At 39.0% G+C, this 23,056-nt stretch overlaps 1 protein-coding gene and 1 pseudogene across 8 annotated transcripts in view; both read right to left on the bottom strand.

Moving 5' to 3' along the window:
• LOC111338022 (ankyrin repeat and FYVE domain-containing protein 1-like) overlaps positions 1-23,056 on the bottom strand; it is a 101,797-nt gene that overhangs the window by 52,138 nt on the left and 26,603 nt on the right. For 3 of the 7 annotated variants that reach the window (XM_088747505.1, XM_088747506.1, XM_088747503.1), the window contains 3 exons: positions 22,134-22,220; positions 19,134-21,744; positions 17,983-18,864 (listed from right to left, as the gene is read on the bottom strand). The exons of 3 other annotated variants lie outside the window; for them this stretch is intronic. In XM_088747505.1, the coding sequence (XP_088603631.1) occupies positions 19,139-21,744; positions 22,134-22,220 (2,693 nt within the window). In that variant the 3' untranslated portion in view covers positions 17,983-18,864; positions 19,134-19,138. Of the gene's footprint in view, positions 1-17,982; positions 18,865-19,133; positions 21,745-22,133; positions 22,221-23,056 lie in introns of those variants that run through there. One more of the 7 variants, XM_088747504.1, reaches the window with a different exon arrangement.
• Positions 1,605-9,503, bottom strand: LOC148737310 (uncharacterized; annotated as a pseudogene). The gene is made up of 6 exons (XR_015996300.1): positions 8,738-9,503; positions 7,809-8,303; positions 6,291-6,362; positions 5,444-5,512; positions 3,696-3,782; positions 1,605-3,318 (listed from the first exon to the last, which is right to left on the bottom strand). The product of XR_015996300.1 is annotated as an uncharacterized LOC148737310 (transcript).

The following is a 23,056-nucleotide window of genomic DNA, read 5'->3' as shown; positions in this document are numbered from 1 at the left end:
GTTACTACAGATTATAAAAGTCAGAATACATAAGAAACAGTAAATTACATCAATAATCAAAACGAAAAACAAGACGCCTTTCAACCGACGCCAAGGGCTAAACGCTTGCTTCGACCTACAGATGGAGATCAGGAGGAAAAAAGCGCGTGCTTGCCGTCAACAAACCGGGCGAAGGCTTCGAGAACACTGCAATTTAGGTCGGCTAACGTCTCCTACACTACTTGTACTTCTTTATTTGCCAGGCCGCTGCAAGCTGGAGCGAACCCGATTAGTTGTGTTCGTGGCTTCTTATCACCGGTACAGAAAGTCGGCCCGAATCATCGAGTGTTTCCGCACGTTCGTACAACGCAACAACAATAACAATAATATGACCACTTTCATCGGTAACATGGTCAAACACGAGCGGGAGTGCTTGATATATTAGCGATTTCCCGGGTCCTGTAGGCAGCTTAACAAAAACATTTTTTTCTCGACTAAAACTTTTCTAATTGCAAGCTTCTGGTGAGCATTAAGCTCGAAAATTTTGAACTTTGACGACGCTTTGCGAAAAGCTCCTTCAAGCACCGCCATTTGTCTTGTGTTTTCCACATGAGGATCGCGATAGAAAACGATATCTGATTGGACGAGTCTTAAAAGGTGAGTCTGGCGCGAAAAGGTTCCTAAAAATGGAACCCGAGCTGTGATTGGCCAATTCGGAGAAAGGAATGTAGTTCGGTTGTCAGCAGACGTTCTTTTGGGGGAGCGGTGCGTGATATCCAAAAAAAACGGCTGCGAGGGAGACTATGCCATAAGTGGCGCGTTCAGGTTTAAAAGAGTTTGGGCAATTTTGTCAAAAAATGCAATGCGATCCGCTGAAGACCATTAAAAGGCCTTTAAAAGAGGCTAGTATGATATATTTACAAGTAAAAATGTATGTGTTTTTTAGATTTTATCCTTGTGGTTTAAGTCAAAGATTGCACCAGAGAAAGCCCTGAATATTCAATCACAGTGCACTAAATTCTTGCACAAATCAATACTTAAGATTAGAGACCTTGCATACATTATAGGACTCCAAGTCTCCATTTTACCTGGAGTCCAAATGGGCATGTTGTTTTACCGAAATCTGGAAAATGAGAAAATAGACATACTTAAAGCAAATAATAGGAACTTTGATGCACTGTGTACTATAAGTGAGACATGTACGTCAGACTTAAATGGTGGTGTGACAATATCACCCATGCAAAAAAGAAAATATTGCAAACTGACCCAGACATTACAATAAGGTTTGATGCATCATAAGAAGGTTGGGGTGGGGGGGGGCAGAACTAAATAATAAGGGCACAGGGGGGCGCTGGCTGCCAGATAAAACGATCCTTCATGTTAATGAGCTAGAGCTTTTAACAATTTTGTTTGCATTAAAGTCATTGCGCAATGATGTAAAAAAGACTCACATCCGTGTAGAAAGTGACAACACAACAGCAGTGTGTTATGTTAACAATATGGGGGGGGGGGGGGAGTAATTCCAGACCATGCAGTAATATCGCCAGACAAATTTGGATGTGGGCACTAGAGCATGATAAGTGGATAACAACAGCTCATTTACCAGGGAAAGACAACACTGTTGCTGACCGTGAATCCCGTCTGTTTAATGACAGGACAGAGTGGCAATTGAACACTGCAATATTTTCTAAAATAAATAATCTTTGGGGTCCATTAGAACTTGATTTATTTGCATCTAGATTGAATAGGCAATTAGATAAATATGTGGCCTGGCGACGAGACCCTGAAGCAACCTATATAGATGCTTTCTCACTGTCATGGACTGATAAAAGTATTTATGTTTTCCCCCCATTCTCTCTTATAAATAATTTGGATATATCAACAAAAGTTGAAATGGTAAATTGGCCACCGTAATGATTACAAAAGCTGACGTTTCGAGCGTTAGCCCTTCGTCGGAGCGAATAGAGGGTTGTGTGTGCTTTTAAAGGCAGAAAATGGAGCTACGTTATTGGTGGGTGCATGGCAACGAGAAAAACACGAATAAATTAGTGGAATGAAAAGCGTTCATTGATCCCTGTGGGATTGAGACTGCCGGTTTGAAAGATGAGCTTTTGTTCAAGATTTTTACGGCTTTCCGTGCCACCTAAGTGCAAGGAAAGACCGCAGATTGCCATATGTTGCTTAGAATGATTAGGTAAATTAAAATGTCTAGCGACTGGTTTAGATGTGTCCTTGTCATTCCTTTCCACGTCTCGAAGGTGTTCTCGGAATCGGTCACCTAGTCTTCTGCCCGTTTCGCCGATGTATATCTTTTTGCAATAAGTGCAAGTTATGCAATAGATTACATTAGCGGAGGTGCACGTAAAGTGATCGGTGATCTTAATGGATCGTTTAGGTCCTGATATTTTATCAGTGTTGTGAATGAAAGGACACGTTTTGCATCGCGCACGAGCGCATTTAAAAGTGCCTGGTTGCTCATTAGTCTGAAAAGAACTTCTGACCACGGTGGTCAATTTACCATTTCAACTTTTGTTGATATATCCAAATTATTTCGTTACTCCCACCGACGCAGCCCCAAACAGTTTCTTTCGAAACTATCAGCCTTTATTCTCTTATAAATAGATGCCTTCAGAAATACTTAATCGTTCGCTCCCCTCTCAAGGAGATACTTGCAGCTTGCAAAAACGAACAGCAATGATTAGAGGAGTAGAACCATAGGTATTTTTTGACTCAATGTCCGGCAAGTGAGTATGGATAAGATCAATGACATCAGGGACACTACCCCTGTGCGGCAAAATGTAACATATTCCATCTATTGTTATCAACACAGGTTACATTTGTCTGCTTCTCAAGAAACCATTTCACTGCGCGTAATTTACCCTTGGAAGGCGCCACCATTACTGGCGTGTAACCCGCGGTTGTTTTGGACTCGATGTCCGGCAACTGAGTAAGGATAAGATTAATGAAGTCAGTGTCTCCACCATGTGCGGCAAAATGTAACATATTCCATTTATAGTTATCAAAACAGGTTACATTTGCCCCCTTCTCAAGAAAACATTTCACTGCGTGTAATTTGCCATGCAAAGCCGCCACCATTAGTGGCGTGTAAACCTCGGTTGTTTTGGACTCAATGTCCGGCAAGTGAGTATGGATAAGATCAATGACATCAGTATCTCCACCCTTTGCAGCAAAATGTAACGTATACCATCTTCTGTTGTCCATCAGGGACGGATCTGTTCCTCTCTTAATTAAAGCCTTCACCGCTGGGACGTTGCCATTTAGAGAAGCATTCATTACGGACGTTCTGCCTGTTGCGTCTTTGGAGTCAACAGTAAAATCCTAAAATCAGATAACGTGAAAAGAAATTAAGACAGGTCACATTATCAAAGAAGGAGGTCGAGGTGGGAGAGCAAGTTTTGGAAAAAAAGTTTAAACTAGTGAGCAGTACTATGCGAGCAGTCGTATCCTCACACGCGTTTCGTCTAACTGTCGTAGACTTCTTGAAGGAGTTTTATAAGTTAACACTAAACAGTTCCTTGTTGTCCTCGCTCACTTTTGTGAGCGTGGAAAATAAAGTAACTAATCAATAGAGCCTTATTCTAAGGCTCTATTGATTAAGACGATGGGAGAAATTACACGTTGATAAACTTTAAGGGTTGAAAGCAAAGTAATATTGGAATATAAATGCAACTAAATTACTGAGGCCCATAGTATACCTTCTACAGCTGTATCTGTTGCTGTGAAAACTTCTGTCTTATTTCTCTGTGTTTTTTCTGTTGAATCAGTCGTACCAGTACCTGAATCTGATAAAAAAAAAAAATACGAATGAAGGGATTAACTTATGCAAACACAGGCAAGACTCAAACGTTAGACATTTTAACTATATTAGTGCTAGGTATAAGTGACAGAATGCTTTGCTTTCTAAATTCAGCCTCACTGACAAAGTCAGTAGAGTGACAAGTGTTATAAAAAAAGAAAGACATGGACAAACATTCTGATATGTATGACTGTTTAAGTGTTGAACGATCCATAAGCATACATAAAAAAAAACAATTGTATGCTTTGTTTATGAATAATGTTCTATGTTTGAGAACAAACTCAAGTCCTTCTTCAGTGCTTCAAGGTTTAAACACACTCAATCTATTCTTACTAGAAAGTCACTCAAATTGTGCTTTGGTTAATAATGGTAATCAGACTGAGTGGAGTCCAATTCTAATTTTTATGAGCTATTAACAAAATAGGACGACCACTGAAGTGAGATACTGATCTGTCAATCAAGAGCATGACTACAGACTGAATTGGACGACACAAAGTCCTGTTACCATTTAATCATAACCATTAATTACGACTTCCTAAAAAAAAAATAAATACATTTAAGGAAAATATCTTAGGTTGAGACAATGAGTTGTCTTAAGTGAAAAATCCCTCCATTTAGTAAGTTCCCCAGTTTTTTTAGGATATTAGTGGTTGCTGCTGTGGTTACTTTGATCATTTCTGTGATTGGTGGATTCAGCTGAGTGGACTTACTATGTTTGGCTGCTTTAACTGTTTCATTACAACTCTTCAAAATAATTAGTAAAAACTAAAGCAGCTAATGCACCAATCACATTTGAGGAAATTGTAACAGTTACGATCAATAAGTGTTGTGGGCTAGTAAATTTCTACACTCAGGTATTTCCATACATTTCTTTGTTATAAGTTGAAAGTAAAGCAAAAACAGTAACAAAAATTCTACTTAGTCTTATTCAAAATAGCTTCATCTCAATCTGCAATTACACAAAGGTCTTTCCTATTTCCTAAAGTAAGCACCCAGGAATTTTTTTAGAATTTTAGTTAGAAGAGGGGCACTTACTCGCTCCGACAAAGGCCTAACGCTCAAAACATCAGCTTTTGTAATCGTTACGGTGGCCAATTTACCACTTCAACTTTGTTGATATATCCAAACTATTTTGTTACTCCCACCGACGCAGCCCCAAACAGTTTCTTTCGAAACTATCAGCCTTTACTTATTGGAAGGATCAGGTTGCTTAATTGAGGTTGTTTATGAAGAAAATATTAACCAAGACTGATTCAGCTGAGTAAGTGAAGTTCAAAAAGTTACAAATAAAGTTGTAAAAGAAACAGGTTTTTCCGTTTACATGTATTTAGGAAAGTGAGGGAGGAGAAATTATGATTATTCAAGGAAGAGTTTGTTTAGTTTACTGGCTTGGGAAGGGAGGATGGGCACTCATTAGGCGAAGGGTGCTAAGATATATGTAGAGCCTGGAGGCTAATTTGAGGAAATGTAGTAATTTTAATGTTAGACTGGAAGATGCTGATAATCCTATTGTTGTACAGAATAATAAAAAATTAATTTACTGGTTTTTTTAAATTCTTGAGAACTGTCATACCTGATTTAATGATAAATTTTTTTTACTGAGTCCACTGATAACTGTAATATGCAATGTAAAGTTAAATTACTCACCTGACACAGACTGTCCTTGTTTGTTCCTCTCTGTTTCTCCACAGTCTACAGAGCTGTGTGAAGCTTTACCTACAGACATGTAAGAGCAAAATGAATCAATCACTTCTCTAAGTTGATAGCATAGCCTGCAAAAACATGAATGCACACAAAGCTCATTTTCAACTGCCAAACTCTTCTTTTTGGATGTTGTCTTTGGATGTTGTTTCCAAATTCCAATTCGACCTGGAACAGTGGACAAGAATAGCCACCCAGTGGATGTCCATTGTTAAATCATTTATTCATTTATTTATTTATTTATTTATTGTCTTAACCACAATTGGCAACATATTTGCAAAATATTATCATGCCATTATGTCCTCTGTGACATTAATTCTAGCAAAATTACAATTCATCACTTAGCCTTTGTGTGGAACATTGTCTGTGGACAATGGACAAAAACAGCCAGCCACCCCCAAACACACACAAAAGAAAAAGCAAAAATTGTTTCTGAGAAGCTGACTTCATTACTTCCCCAATGAACATGTTCTGGTTATCTCCAATAACCTTATTTTTTTTAGGACTGATCTAAATTAAGACATGACACACATTTTACATGTAAATTCACTCATCAGGTGCAGAGTCTGTTGGTTTAATTCTGCTGCGTCTCATTAGGTAACAGTACATGTGCAAAACTTTAATTGTAGCACATGCACTGTGCATGTACTTTTTAACCATAATTATTTACTTAATCATCAGAATTAATATGTAGCAAAGACTTTTGTGAACACTTTCCTCTCATGAATTGTTTTAGACCTGTATCCTTCTCAGCAGACATTATTTATTGCTCAAGAATTTGTACAAAAGTTACCTGATGCTGTCAAAACTGTCAAACACTCCTTGTGTGTTCCTTCTGTTTCATTTGACCTGCACAGAACTTTCTCTGGATATAAAGAAAATGAATATAACAACAAACTAATCATGAATTATAATATTAATTTGAAGACTGAAGCAATTGTAGTAGTTTTTTCAAAGTGCCACTTGAAAACAAAAACATTTCTACCACTACAATGATTCACAGACTGCTGTAATGAGACCAGTTGACATGGTTTTGCTGAATTGTACGACAATAAATGAAATAATACAATCCTCACTTTTAAGACTTGAATTATGTGTATCTACCTTAGAAGAGATCAAGTATGCTAAGTACCCAATCTCTGCAATTAAAAGTACTTGGCTTAGCCTAATAAAAAGTACTTAGCTAATAAAAAGTACTTGGCTAATAAAAAGTACTTGGCTAATAATTATGTCATTATTATTCCACTACTAATAATGTCACCTCACCGAATGAAGTCATGAGAATGCCCAAAATGCACCATACTTATTACATTATAAAACAGGGCAAAAATTAAGAGCTACAAAATGGCTGCACTGAGCTATCCAAACTTTAATTTTGTTATTTGGCCTGACTTATAAAGAAACAAACTTTCAAGTACAATAATCCCTCTATGTTATTTATCAGCTACATGTAGACATGGATCTAATACACACCCCTACAGGACAAACCAGCTTTCCTTTTTTTCTGCTGTGCAAACTCTATTCAAATTTGGATCTACGATGGAATAAAACACAAATTTAACTCAAAATCGCCCAGCCCATAGGAGTTAGGACAAAAATGCTGAAAAAAAAAACCAAAAGAAATGAACCTTTCTGGGTTAAGGCCCATTCTGTCAACTTCCTTTCCTTTTTTTTTTCTTTTTTTTCTTTTTTGCTTAGCCAACCAATCTTAACTTTAACTAGAGGATACGTACTAGGTGATGGGAAACAGAACATTAATTTTTATGTGACATAACATGTTTATTCAAACTCATATATGACTACGTAAATTTGAAAGGGAGATTCAAGACGTTAACCTGTGAATAAAACTCTCCTAAAACCTATAACAAACAAAAAAAACAAAACAAAACAAAAACAAACAAAACAAAAACAAAACAAAAACAAAAAAAACAAAAAAACAAAAATATAAACAAAAAAACCATGAATTTATAGCTTTAAAAAGGATTTAAGTTTACATTTAAAAAATGGGAATGGCCTTAGCAAAGATGAAAAAGTCTTCAGCATACTTGCAGTTAAAAGACAAAGGCCAACTTCAAATCAGGTATATTATAAATTATAACAATGCAGGATTTATTTGTCCTTAATGATATGAACATGTTCATCTACCAGTATTCAATATTTCTTAATGTGTGGTTCAAATCAACTTAAACTTTGGCTTCATAGCCCAAAATCTCAGCAAATGCACCTACTTACAGAAAGAGGGGGCAACTAGAATTTAGATGTAATAAAAGTAGAATGATATAATTTTGTATACTTTATGCATTTAACTCACCCTTTGCAGTTCTCAAAACATTTTCAAGCATTCTTTTGAATTTTGCACATTCCCTACTCTAAGGGTAAACCTTCCTGTAGTTCTCTCTGAGCTTTACGGCATTGGCATCTCTCTCTTCTGCACTTAGTTCAGACATCTCTCTGATCCTTTGTGCCCATTCCTGTGCATCTCCATCTGATTCCATGATAAAAGAACACCCGCCTTCTACTTCTTTCAATGCCTCAGCTACACCAGATTCACAAGAAACCAGCACAGGAATGCACCCAGATATAGCCTCTAGTGCAACTAGTCCAAAGCCTTCTGTACGAGAAGGTAGAGCGACCAAGTCTGACTGATAAAACATCATCTTGAGTTCCTCTGGATCACAGCAATACCCACGGACGGTTAGTTGGTTGCGGTTGATGCAAGTGTTGTTGAGAAACCACTGCTGAACTTTTCAATGTTCACCAGGAGATGAGCCAACAAAGGTCAGCTCAAAGTTCTTACCTAGTGAACCTATGGCATTTGCAATAAGGTCATAGCCCTTGAGGGAAAGATCCTCAAAGGCAGCTCGGCCAAACATAAAAACGTTAAAGGTTTTTACTACTGATCTGTCTACAGCTAATTTTGATTCATTGGCCGCCTGGCCATTGATTCAACCGCCGCCTGGTTAGCTCAATTGGGAGTGCGCCGGACTGCTGTGCGGGAGGTCGAGAGTTCAATACCGGCCGGACCAACACTCAGGGTCTTAAAATTAACTGAGAAGAATATGCTTCCTTTCCTTAACATCTAGAAATGGTTAGATATTCTAGTCTTCTCGGATAGGGACGAATAAATGGAGGTCCCGTCTCCTGCAGGGTTAGGGGCAGGAGACGTTAATTTCCCACGCACGAGATTACTGTGTGATGGATGTCCTCCCTTGGTCAGGTCAAACTTCTTACCTAGTGAACCTATGGCATTTGCAATAAGGTCATAGCCTTTGAGGGAAAGATCCTCAAAGGCAGCTCGGCCAAACATAAAAACGTTAAAGGTTTTTACTACTGATCTGTCTACCGCTAATTTTGATTCATTGGAAAACTTTCCAAAGATCCCAGGAGTAATAATCTCCACTTTAACATTCAGGAGACTTCTGCTGTACTTCTGTTGTAGACGAGAGCCAACAGCGACGACTGCATCTGCTGCTTTACACAACTCAATTTCCATCTTATGCTTCTTCTCGTTCTCTTCGATCGCATCTGTAGCAGCCCTGGCAGATTCTTTATATTTCCCAAGATCCTCGCAGAAGACGTGCACAAACTGAATCCATTTACATCTGATAGTTCGTGCAATGAGGCACGCAGGAAATCCAAATTTCCTACCGTGTCCTATCACAATATGGGGACGGCGAAGCTCTGGAGGGGGGACGTTTAACCAATCTAAGGGATCGCGCGATCCAGGGACACTCTGAGCTGTGACTAAATTCACATTATGTTGTTTAGCATCTTCCTTGTCCTGCTCATCGCTTTTTGAAACGTAACAATGGATTTTCATTCTATCAGTCGTCGCTTCTGCGAAATTAAAAGCAAATTCGCGGTTGAAAGTTGATAATCCACCCTTCGAAGATTTCCACTCGTCGCAAAGAAACATGACATTAATAAGCCCCTGTTCTTTCTGCTCCTTTTCGCTACTTACAGTGGTGGACGCGTTTGGAGACGCCATTGAACAATCGAACGCCATCGAACGCAGGATCAAAGAAGATTAACACGGAAGTTGAGCTAGTCTCCTTCGCAGCCGCTGTTTGGGCTCGTCACGCAACGCTTTCTCCCCACAGCGGCTGCGAAGGAGACTAAAGTTGAGCCGACAGACCAGCGAGGTTGGCGATGCAGCAGTTTAAGTGTTGTGTATGCAACTGCTCATGTCTCTTCGTGTCCCTTCTCTACCGTGAGCGAGTTAAGATTAGTGCACGCGGGCCTGTGTCTGATCAAGTATTTGCCTTGGAAACAAATTAATTAGAAATGTTCTCGGGTATGGCACCTCATTACGATAAAACTATAGAGATTGTTTCTACTTTCGTCATATATATTAATTCGACGACGGAAGCTCTTCCACAGCAACTGAGCTGTAAGGAAGGACAACTAACAATTATTCCATGAGCGCGCGTTGGATATGAGATGATAGATAGCCAACGAGGAGCGTTGCGCCGAGTTGGCTATAATCATCTTATATCCAACAAGCGCGAGTGGAATAATTGTTTTATTAAAAACGTTAAAATAAATTATTAAATTTTATTAAATTCTTAGCTTCTTTTTAATTTTAAGCTGACACATGCGCTTACCATATTTGTAGATTATGGTATATTGGCTGATATACCCTTATGGCTAAGCCAATGAAAAGTCTTGAATTGCATTATCCAATGATCTAGTTTTTGGATACAATGGATATATGAAGTTCATATATTTTGAACTGCGGTATTAAATACGTATGATGCACGATCCTTCGCAGTAGATAGCGCTATTTATGCAGTAGCGAAAATCAGACCTGAAAAAAATCAGGCCTGTACGGGATTCGAACCCCTGACCTCTGCGATACTAGTGCAGCGCTCTACCAATTGAGCTAACAAGCCAACTGGGAGCAGGCTTCGATATATGAACTTCATATGATCCATTGAATCTGATTTATCATCACGGGTTTATTACGAATCAACTTGACGACCTGCTCCCAGTTGGCTCGTTAGCTCAATACGTAGAGCTGCACTAGTATCGCAGAGGTCAGTGGTTCGAATCCCGTACAGGTCAGATTTTCGCTATTGCATAAATAGCGCTATTTAATGCGAAGGATCGTGCATCACACGTATTTAATACCGCAGTTCAAATTATATGAGCTTCATATATCCATTGAATCTGATTTATCATCACGGGTTTATTACGAATCAGCTTAACGGCCTGCTCCCAGTTGCCTTGTTAGCTCAATTGGTAGAGCGCTGCACTAGTATCGCAGAGGTCAGTGGTTCGAATCTCGTACAGGCCTGATTTTTTTCAGGTCTGATTTTCGCTATTGCATAAATAGCGCTATCTACTGCGAAGGATCGGGCATCATACACAGTTTAAAATATATGAGCTTCATATATCCATTGTATCTGATTTCTCATCACGGGTTTATTACGAATCAACTTAATGGCCTGCTCCCAGTTGGCGTGTTAGCTCAATTGGTAGAGCGCTGCACTAGTATCGCAGAGGTCAGTGGTTTGAATCCCGTACAGGCCCGATTTTTTCTGGTGTGGTTTTCGCTATTGCATAAATAGGGCTTTCTACTGCGAAGGATCGTGCATCATACGGAACTAGTTTTTAATAACTAGTTTTATACCGAGTATCCTGGGAACGAGTCTGATAAAATACAAAAACTGACGGTGAAAACGAAAACCTCCATGCGAATGTAAACATGTTTGGTTGAGGGCACAATGTTGTCTGATCAACCCCACATGCTGCCTAAGATTAATATGTGTGATTTAAGGGTTTAAAGATTGATAATGGGAATATCTAAGTTCTCGCGGCTTCCCTGAAGACCAAAGCCAACTTAACACCATAATGGTCCAGTTTTTAGACGAAATTTCTTTGACACCGCGTCTTTTTGTGCAACACACACCACTGTAGTCTACATAGGGGATTATTTCCTGTCAGCTCAAGGCTTCATTTTCAGATTGTCAGAATAGAAAGCTCGTTTCTCGTCGGGGAATAAAAATAATGCTACCAGAGATCTTGGGGGGGGGGGGCTAGGGGTCATTTTGTTTGCGACTTGCAAGCACTGTTCATACATCATAGGCTTAAGAGAGTATGGAAGTGATCTTGTTTAGCTGTTTAGTTGATTATCACAGTGTGACAATGTTATGATTCTCCTTCAGAAAAAAAGGGAAAATAATTACTTACCGATAGGAATGTTGAAAGTGCTCAATTTCTTTTTAGTTTGTTTTCTTTTTGTAGTGAAGATGATCGTTTAGTTTACATCAAATAACAAATTTAAACTTATCACATATAATGTCCTTATCGCAAATGGAAGAGCCTATTATTATTATTATTTCGATAAGTTGTAATGGGCAAGAGACAGGGATTGTTTTAAAGTTAAAGTAATCATTCGTTAAAGATCGGTGAAAGTCATGCAAAGTTATTCTCTCTTGTGGTAAACTATATGAACATATGATCTTAAGCTAGCTGAGCTATTAAACCAATCGGCATTTAGCGTGAAAAAAGACGGTTCTTAGATTAGAAATCAGAAGCAGTTTCTCTGTTCCACTCTTAAGTGCATAGGAAATATTCCAGCGGCAAATTGAGCTTGATACCGAAAAAAAACTGAACCTGAGTCACCGACGGTTGCATGTTCGCTTTGAAGCATCAACGGTAGAGCCGTGAAAATAATAGGCGGAAATACCGTGAGAGGTCTGGAAAGGAAAAAGCTAATTCTTCGTTTCGCAGTTTCGCTGTTTATTGCATTTCAGTGTACATTAAACCGCCAGCCCTGGTTGTTTGGAGGCTAAAATAAGACTAAGGAATAAAGGGTGTAAGTTTCTAAAGAAACTGTGGCGCTGCGTCGGTGGGGGAAGTATAACAAGATGAGTTGATGTTACTTGGATGCCGTTAAGAGTTACCAAGCTGACCTTTCGAACGTTAGCCCTTGGTCAGAGCCCTTTGTGTTAGCTCTGACGAAGGACTAATGCTGGAAAGCGTCAGCTTTTTAATTATTTACGGTTACCAATTTACATTATCAACTCAGTTGATGAAACTAAATTCTCTGGAAAAAAAAAAAAACAAAACAAAACAAAATAGCAAAAACAAAAAATACTCCTGTAGCTTGCAAACCACATGAGGACATATCAAGGCTCTTTTTTTATTTCCATAAAAAAAGAAAAAGGTGATGGAGCCAAAGCTAAGCTTAAATAAGTATGCTAAGTTTGCTAAATTATACCAAAACTTATGCTAACACGGTCGTTATTACTTATTGTGAAAATGTTACTGTGTCGAATAATAATAATAATAATAATAATAATAGTTTATTGAGAAACTAATATCGCAGTCGTTAGACTGAATTACATTGATAATGCTATGAAAGATCAAATGAAAGTTATAAATTACTAATTGAAGCCATAATGAAGGATTTCTTTGAAACGATCGGTACCATAGCGGGGCTCAATAAAGACTCTGGTATTTCTTTATGGGTATCTTGTGTCAATGTTGAAAGCTGAAAGGAAGTTGTAAAACTTGTGGTTTGGGTTGTTCACTTTGTTTACAAACAGTTTCTCGCGTAAAAGTTTACGACGGCTAGCAAGAGATGTCAATCTTCTGCTGTATGATAGACTAGGACCATAAATGATGGACAGGGCCTACTTTTGAATTTTTCTTGATTTCGTCGGTAAGACACGATGGTTAAGTGTGGTGAAATACGGATGAACCGTATTCGACGGCTCTACGTATGCATGAAGAGTAGAACCTCACCATATCGGAATTTTTTGCGCGTTTGAGTTATCTTGGAAATATATACGTTATCATTCGTTTTTTAATGATATAATCTACGTGACAGTTCCACTTAACGGTCATTACTGATGATTATGCTAAAGACGTTAGCTTGCCTGACGAGTTCGAGCTCTTTACTATAAATCATTAGGGAGGTGCAGTGCGATTCAGACCTGGAGAAAGATATACACTTTTCAAATATTGTTGTAGAGTCTCAACCGCGTTTGACGAAGTTACGCTGTGATATGTGGAAGTCAGAATAATGTATAGGCTTAAAAGGACTGGGTACAAGTAATTGGCAGCTAAGTTAAGGCAGGGGTAAACTTGAAATTTGCTCCAAAATTCACTTTTTTGTTTTCCTTAGAATTTGTAGCTTTGGGTACTTAATTTTACTATGTTCAAATAATTTTCCATTTACTCTCATTATTTTCACCTTTTTAAGCGATTTTAAAATTGCCGCTCTAGCTAATGCCTTGGTTACCATGGTAACGAGTATAGCATTTTTCAAAATTTATATCAGTTGTTTATGCCTTGGTGTTCTGGCAACCATGTTAAGCGGACAGGAGCTAACGAGATACACTTTATTTAGTCTTATTTGAACAGTTTTTCTGGGAAAAGTGTGATTGCTATTTGTAAGTGTAAAGGCTATTTTCTCATTACGCAATAATTTTGTCTTCAAGAAAGATATCTTGAGAACAATTTATCCGAATGATCTGAAATTTTCAGCAATTGTTCCTCTTGATAAGTTTTGTGTTATGAGCAGAGCAGTTTTCCACATGATTTATATACTCAAAGTTATGAAATGAAACACTACTTCGATTTCCTGTGTCAAATTTAATGGATCACCATTTGAAATGTTCTCAACATATCAAAAATCCATCTACTTATAACAATAAGCAACATGTATTCTTTGAATTGACACTAAAAACATTTTTTTAATTAATTCCAGAAGGAGTTATCTTTTCTTAAGTAACCCTTAGTAGAACCCAGCAGGTGGCACAATAAAACGAGTGGTATCCTATTACAATTGACATGTGCAGTGTAAAATATTTTTTTTCATGATCTTCAAGTCATAAGCTTTCGAGGGATATATAGTTTGCCTAAGTTTTCAATTAAATCCTAGCCTTGAAAAATGGTTGAAAAATGGGCATTTTTTCAGGTTTAATTTGCTGTCATGAGATTTTCGTCATGTTCGAAAGCCCTAATATTCAGGTAAATATCATTTCGACATCTAAGGAGAGCTCCCTATCAGCGATGGGAAAGGGGTTTATGCTAAAGAAAAAAACCAAAATTCTGCAATGAAAATAGTTGCCACGTCCACAGGATCTTAATCTTTTTGTGCATCGAGCGAGACGGGCCCTCGATCTAGTGTTTACCGTCCAAACCTTGCTGGCGTCCTCGCTCGCCGTCCTGCATCTTAAGGTCCCTACTGAGGCCATAGAACGCAGTCATTACTTATGGGCACGTTTATGGTGTTCCATCACATGTGAGAAGTAGCTTAGTCCAAAACCATTTTATATTGGCGTACTTAGAAGAAGTACCAAAGACGAGAAGAATTGCAAGTTATGTTCTTAGGGTACCGAATCCTTCCCCAGCCACCCCGTCCCCCCCCTCTTTCCTTGCCTATCTTTCACCTTCACTTAATATTTCCCTCCTCTCTTCATATTTTCTCTGCTTTAAAAGAACGCGCCGACGGTTAAACATTTCAAATTACATGGAAACTGACCAAACGCTCGCTCGCCCGTTGAACACTTGCACCAAGTAGACCAAGGATTAAATATTGTGTAGTATCCCTGAGTATTTTTACGAGTTTTGCGAGATTTATTATCCAAAACGCCAAATTGTTATTCAGTGCTGCGAATTTCGCCGATATTTTTCACAGTTCTCCGGAGCAAAAACCTCGCGTGATACTTGTACTCGATTCGTACGTTATTTCTTCATTTGAATGATAATTCTCGGATAGGGACGAATAAATGGAGGTCCCGTCTCCTGCAACTATTAATTAGTTAATTTGTTTAGGCAGGGGACGTTAAAGAACCCACTTCACGAGATTACTGTGATGTGGTCTGGCCTGTTTACTGGGAATAGGGGGGAGGGGGCATTTGTCATATTCGCTTTCATTTGATTGTAAACTGCTTAGCAGTCTGGTAAAGTCCCCCGTACAGTGTTGTAAAGCGCCATGAGTTTAAGATATGAGCGCTATATAAATACAAGTTATTATTATTATTATTATTATTATTATTATTATTATTATAATACGAGCGTAACGAATAGAATCGACTGCGTTTAGATACAAGAGAAATTTACAATGTGCCTAATATGGAGAAAACCTTTGTGACTCAATATCTTACATTGTATATTCACGATACTTTAAATGCAACTGCTTACATGGCTATTTTTTCAAAGATCTTAAAATGTGTTAGGTTTCTTAAACGAAGACTTTTGTTATTGATGATGTGTGACTTACAATCATAACCCTTTTAAATGAGCCAGGAAAAACAACAGAATTTTTTATCAGTGTCGATTTATTAACTATTTTGGTTGTTTACCAAATGAATGTGTTCTTTGCATTTCATCGCTGTTAAATCCGCCACTGTGATAGTTTCGGGTTCCTGCCAAAAGGAAAAGAAAGAGGAGAAAGGATAAAGTTTTCCTTTCGAACAAGAATATATTTACCTAAAAGTTATATGTGCTTGGCAGTGCAACTTTCTGCAGAAAAAGAACACCGGTAGGTCTACACAATCTTATTAGGATCATGCCACTTTGTAAGAGTACGCGTTCTACGAAAGGAAGCAAGCAGGCTTCAGTTAGTTTTTGTAGATTATCACTGCTAATTTTTAAACAAAAATTAACTCGGTGTTTTTTGCAATTTTACTCTCCTAAGCCTGTCTGCATAACTTTTGAGTAGCCTAGTTAACCCTTCAACTGCCAAGATCTGGGCCCGCCTGTTCAAAGGGTGGATAACACTATCCCACGGATAAATCACTATCCCACGGCTAAATCGCTATCCCACGGATAAATCACTATCCCACGGATAAATCGCTATCCCACGGATAAATCACTATCCCACGGATAAATCGCTATCCCACGGATAAATCACTATCCCACAGATAAATTGCTATCCCACGGATAAATTGTTCTCCCACGGACAAATGACTATCCCACGGATAAATCGCTATCGCACGGATAAATCGCTATCCCACGGATAAATCGCTATCCCACGGATAAGTGACAGAAAAACGTATCGCGTTATCCACCGGATAAAGTTTTATCGAGTGGATAGCGCTATCCAACCTTCAAACAACCGGGGCCTGATTGTTAATTCTTCCCTTTAGCTGCTACACATTTCCTTGCAAATCAGTTCCGAGAGTTTGGAGCCAGATTAAGTAAACAATTTCTAGCTGATAAGCTTGAGTACTCTCATCACCTGTTTGCTGGAGAAGGATACTACTGAGGGAGAAGTCACATGTTAATCACTTCAGAGAGTTAAAGGGTTCAATATGAAAAGTCAATCCATACATTCACAGAAACCACTTTAAGTTTGACCCTCTTTCCGAGAATGAATGATAATTCGAAGAATAATCCTTTCAAAATTATTCTGCAAAACAGAAGTTAACCTATCGCGTTTCCAGTTTAAGTCAGCGAACTCGTGCACCGAGCGAAAGAGGCGACACGACAAGACACGACCTAAGAAACACAAAGAAAACAAACCTCACACCTACGGGCTTTTCTACGATTAAGGCTGTTATCTGAATTCTTGGCTGCATTACAGATTTAACCATTTCCATTTAAGTGAGTGTACTTTTAGGATACGAATGTGAGGCTAGGCGTTATATCGGAGCTCACTGCGTGCACTAAGGGCAAGCAGCTTAGCCATATCCCTAGAGAAATTGGTAAACCATCCAGCCAAGAAAACTCTATTGGTGCATTGGCTATCTCCACAATTTCTGCGAGCAGAAATATTTTTCTCTAATTTACCAGGCGATAAAATTTCGATTTAATTCCCAACCAAACACGAGTCTTGATTAGTGCACTCTTTGAAGCGGCTACAACGCAAGAGGTTTGGACTGAAAAACATTGATTTATCTAACACGCCGCTGCGCCGCTTATCGCTTTTTTAAACGCACATTAAATCTCCAGCCAAGCAATACTTAAAAAATCTATCACAAAAGCTTAATATGCTCGGTTTGCTAAAATAACCCTTAACTTTATCGACAATCGTCAAAGGCCTCACCAATCCCTTATTGTGAAAATGGGGATAAATGGGGGGGGGGGGGAGGAAAGCGATTACGTTTTTACAGCAATCTCTTTGGAAATAACCTTCTGAATTTATTTAATCCTCCTTCTCGTGGGCGCTGTTCCTCAGTTCAATATTTTTTCCTCTTATGGACTGGCTACTAATCATCGCCTGCAGGGAGGGGGTGGAATCGGTGGATCTTGTTTGAACCAAAATTCAAAAAAATTCTCCTGATTTCTCCCCCACCCCCCTCTTCCTTATGCTCTATTTATTCTAATGACGCCACGTATTGGGAGTCCCCCCCCCTTAATTAAAGTCTGATAAGAATGACGGATTCAACCTCCCTTCCCCCTGAAAGCCGTGTGTATCCCCCGTCGGGCGATTAATAACAATATTTATCAAACGGGGAAATGTTTTCACTCCCTTTCCAGACGATAGAAACATTAAAGTCGTTCCCATTGAAAAACAAGACTTTCATGCTGTAATATAAAATTTTATTGATTAACTAATACTGAAACCTTACTTACAAAGGCTTCCTGAAAATTCCTTATAAATTGACTCACTCAGTGATATAATCATTTCCTTATTTGTGGAGGTAATCTCGCGATTCAGAGTGAAATTTGATATAAACTATCTCGTTTATTTTTCTTACAACCAAAATAATTGCGTCAGCTTATAGGAAGAATGCAATTTTGAGGTCTTTGGAGAAAAATTAAAAGTGCCTACTTATTCCAAATTGCACGAGAAAAATCAAGTCATTTTTATTTTCTTTAAACCTGATCAAACCTTTTATACTTGGCAGCTTTTCATAGTAATGTAGAAGTAAAGAGGGGTGACCCACGTGAAAATAAATTCATTCACACCAAAACATCATCACGCCGTTTTGGTCAAAACAACGTGTTTAATCAAAGTGTAAATTTTTCTGCATTCCTTTTTCTTTTCTTTTTTAAGTTATCAACAAGTTTTTACTGCTTTTTCACTGAGTTAATTATTTTCTGCCCTGGATTGGTGTTTCCTGAAAACTGTATTTCAACCAATTAGAATGCAGAAATTTCTTCACGTATTCTATTAACAGGTGTCCTATACAGCTTTTATTTACATGGATGTAGTCGAAAGTAAAAAAAAATATTATATATTAAAAAATAACTCATTTACTTATGAAATGTGTACAAAACCATGTCAACTTTAAGAAGTCTAAATACAAAAAATTAAATCGCTGGCAACGTTACACAGACATACACTTCAGGCTGTTATCAGTGTGGGTTAATTTTTAACAATCTTCAACCAGCTGACAGCTTCTCCTCCATCGTACAAGCCATATTAGGACATCGGTTATTGACAACACCTCGCAAACTAAGGCCTTAAAAAAACAAAGACAAAAACAAATGAGTAGTTTAGCCAAACAAATGTCTATCTCGAAACCAATTGCAGAATAATTTGCTGAACAAAGAGGTTGAATATCTTAATAAAAGTCATCTGCGTGCCACAGGCAGCCCTATAGTAACTACCCAACATACGACTCATTCGGGTCAGCTTTGAAGTTGATGGGGCGATCAAACCACTGATTTAGATTTTGACATTGAAGAATCAAGCGAACATGAAATAAGCTGTAGAACTTATCTCACCAACCTGAGTTAATCATTGCTGCTTGCTGACTCACTGCTTGCTACGTAACTCAGCAGGAGGTCAAGAACATCTGGGTCACGTGATGATCCATGGTATAAAGAATCCCGGCCATCATTATCCTTAGTTAAAGGATTAGCTCCCCTCTCAAGGAGATACTTTGCACCTTGCAGCTTGCCATGATCCACAGCAATGATTAGAGGAGTAAAACCCTGGGCTGTTTTGGACTCAATGTCCGGGAAGTGAGTAAGGATTAGATCAATGAAGTCAGTGTCTCCAACCTCTGCGGCAAAATGTAACATATTCCACCTCCTGTTATCAACACAGGTTACATTTGCCCCCTTCTCAAGAAACCATTTCACTGCGTGTAATTTGCCATACAAAGCCGCCACCATTAGTGGCGTGTAACCGTGGGCTGTTGTAGACTCAATGTCCGGCAATTGAGTAAGGACAAGATCAATGACGTCAGTGTCTCCACCCTTTGCGGCAAAATGTAACATATTGCATCTCTTGTTATCAACACAGGTTACATTTGCCCCCTTCTCAAGAAACCATTTCACTGCGTGTAAATTGCCAGCCGAAGCCGCCACCATTAGTGGCGTGAGACCCTGGGCTGTTTTAGACTCAATGTCCGGCAAGTGAGTAAGGATAAGATCAATGATGTCAGTGTCTCCACCATGTGCGGCAAAATGTAACATATTCAATCTAAAGTTATTAACACAGGTTACATTCGCCCCCTTCTCAAGAAACCATTTCACTGCGGTTAAATTGCCAGCATACGCCGCCACCGTTAGTGGCGTGAGACCCTGGGCTGCTTTGGACTCAATGTCCGGCAAGTGAGTAAGGATAAAATCAATGACGTCAGTGTCTCCACCCCCTGCGGTAAAATGTAACATATTCCATCTATTGTTATCAACACAGGTTACATTTGCCCCCTTCTCAAGAAGCCATTTCACTGCGTGTAATCTGTCATTAAAAGCCGCCACCATTAGTGGCGTGTGACCCTCGCTTGTTTTGGACTCAATGTCCGGCAAGTGAGTAAAGATAAGATCAATGACGTCAGTGTCTCCACCCCCTGCGGCAGAATGTAACATATTCCACCTCCTGTTATCAACACAGGTTACATTTGCCCCCTTCTCAAGAAACCATTTCACTGCGTGTAATTTGCCATACAAAGCCGCCACCATTAGTGGCGTGTAACCCTGGGCTGTTTTGGACTCAATGTCCGGCAAGTGAGTAAGGATAAGATCAATGACGTCAGTGTCTCCACCCTGTGCGGCAAAATGTAACATATTCCACCTCCTGTTATCAACACAGGTTACATTTGCCCCCTTCTCAAGAAACCATTTTACTGCATGTAATTTGCCCATGAAAGCCGCCATCATTAGTGGCGTGCAACCCTGGGCTGTTTTGGACTCAATGTCCGGCAAGTGAGTAAGGATAAGATCAATGACATCAGTTTCTCCACACTGTGCGGCAAAATGTAACATATTCCGTCTATTGTTATCAACACAGGTTACACTTGCCCCCTTCTCAAGAAACCATTTCACTGCGTGTAATTTGCCATACAAAGCCGCCACCATTAGTGGAGTGTAACCCTGGGCTGTTTTGGACTCAATGTCCGGCAAGTGAGTGAAGATAAGATCAATGACGTCAGTGTCTCCACCCTGTGCGGCAAAATGTAACATATTCCACCTCCTGTTATCAACACAGGTTACATTTGCCCCCTTCTGAAGAAACCATTTTACTGCGTGTAATTTGCCCATGAAAGCCGCCATCATTAGTGGCGTGCAACCCTGGGCTGTTTTGGACTCAATGTCCGGCAAGTGAGTAAGGATAAGATCAATGACGTCAGTGTCTCCACCCTGTGCGGCAAAATGTAACATATTCCACCTCCTGTTATCAACACAGGTTACATTTGCCCCCTTCTCAAGAAACCATTTTACTGCATGTAATTTGCCAATGAAAGCCGGCATCATTAGTGGCGTGCAACCCTGGGCTGTTTTGGACTCAATGTCCGGCAAGTGAGTAAGGATAAGATCAATGACATCAGTTTCTCCACACTGTGCGGCAAAATGTAACATATTCCGTCTATTGTTATCAACACAGGTTACACTTGCCCCCTTCTCAAGAAACCATTTCACTGCGTGTAATTTGCCATACAAAGCCGCCACCATTAGTGGCGTGTAACCCTGGGCTGTTTTGGACTCAATGTCCGGCAAGTGAGTAAGGATAAGATCAATGACGTCAGTGTCTCCACCATGTGCGGCAAAATGTAACATATTCCACCTCCTGTTATCAACACAGGTTACATTTGCCCCCTTCTCAAGAAACCATTTTACTGCGTGTAATTTGCCCATGAAAGCCGCCATCATTAGTGGCGTGCAACCCTGGGCTGTTTTGGACTCAATGTCCGGCAAGTGAGTAAGGATAAGATCAATGACGTCAGTGTCTCTGCCCTGTGCGGCAAAATGTAACGCATTCCATCCTATGTTGTTCATTAGGGACAGATCTGCTCCTCTCTTAATCAGACCCTTCACCGCTCGGACACTGCCATTTACAGAAGCATTCATTAGGGACGTTCTGCCTGTTGTGTCTTTGGAGTCAACAGAAGATCCTAAAATCAGATAACGTGAAAAGAAATTAAGACACGTCACATTATCAAAGAAGGAGGTCGAGGTGGGAGAGCAAGTTTTGGAAAATAGTTAAACTAGTGAGCAGTACAATGCGAGCAGTTGTTATAACACTTTTTTATCCTCAGACGTGTTTCGTCTAACTGTCGTAGACTTCTTGAAGGAGTTTTACAAGTTAACACTAAACAGTTCTTTGTTATCCTCGCTCACAGAAATGAGCGAGGAAAATAAAATAACTAATCAATAGAGCCTTATTCTAAGGCTCTACTGATTAAGACGATGGGAAAAATTACACGTTGATAAACTTTAAGGGTTGAAAGCAAAGCAATATTGGAAAATAAATGCAACTAAATTACTGAGGCTCATGGTATACCTTCTATAGCTGTACCTGTTGCTGTGAAAACTTCTTTCTTATTTCTCTGTGTTTTTTCTGTTGAATCAGAAGTAGCAGTACCTGAATCTGATATGAAAAAATACGAATGAAGGGATTAAATCACGTAGCCACAGGCAAGACTCAAACGTTAAACATGTTAACTATATTAGTGCTAGGTTTTATAAGTGAGAGAATACTTTGCTTTCTAAATTCAGCTTTACTGAAAAAGTCAGTAGAGTGACAAGTGTTATGGAAAAAAGGAGACAGACAAACATTGTTTGACTGTTTAAGTGTTGAATGATCCATAAGCATACATAAAAAACAATTATATGCTTTGTTTATGAATAATGTTCTATGTTTGAGAACAAACTGAAGTCCTTCTTCAGTGCTTCAAGGTTTAAACACACTCAATCTATTCTTACTAGAAGGTCACTCAAATTCTGCTTTGGTTAATAATGGTAATCAGACTGAGTGGAGTCCAATTCTATCTCTAATTTTTATGAGCTATTAACAAAATAGGACGACCACTGAAGTGAGAGTCTGATCTGTCAATCAAGAGCATGACTACACACTGAATTGGACGACACAAACACAGCAAAACTCAATAAAAATAGAAGAGACAAAGAGAAGAAGTGGAATTTTACAATCCATTATTGGAAAATTTCAACGAACAAAGGGAACAAAATTGCAAGAAAGGCAGGAAGAAAGTGAGAGTGGTTATAGTAATATTCATTTATTAGCAGTAGAGTTGAAATAATTAATTTTAGTTATGTTCAGTGTAGTATCTGTGATGTAACTGTGTATGGTCGAAAGGAGTTAGGGGAATTAAAAGCACGTGGTCGAGTGTAGAGTTGAATCTGTTTTGCGTGTGTGTAATTTGGTTAAATCTGAAATTATGTTTCACAGACTGTGAAACACCACAT

The sequence above is a fragment of the Stylophora pistillata genome, chromosome 2 (genome assembly GCF_964205215.1).
Source record: "Stylophora pistillata chromosome 2, jaStyPist1.2, whole genome shotgun sequence".
Taxonomy (NCBI): Eukaryota; Metazoa; Cnidaria; class Anthozoa; order Scleractinia; family Pocilloporidae; genus Stylophora; species Stylophora pistillata.
The sequence above is the reverse complement of the archived record's forward strand: the minus strand, read 5'-3'. Positions and strand labels throughout refer to the sequence as shown.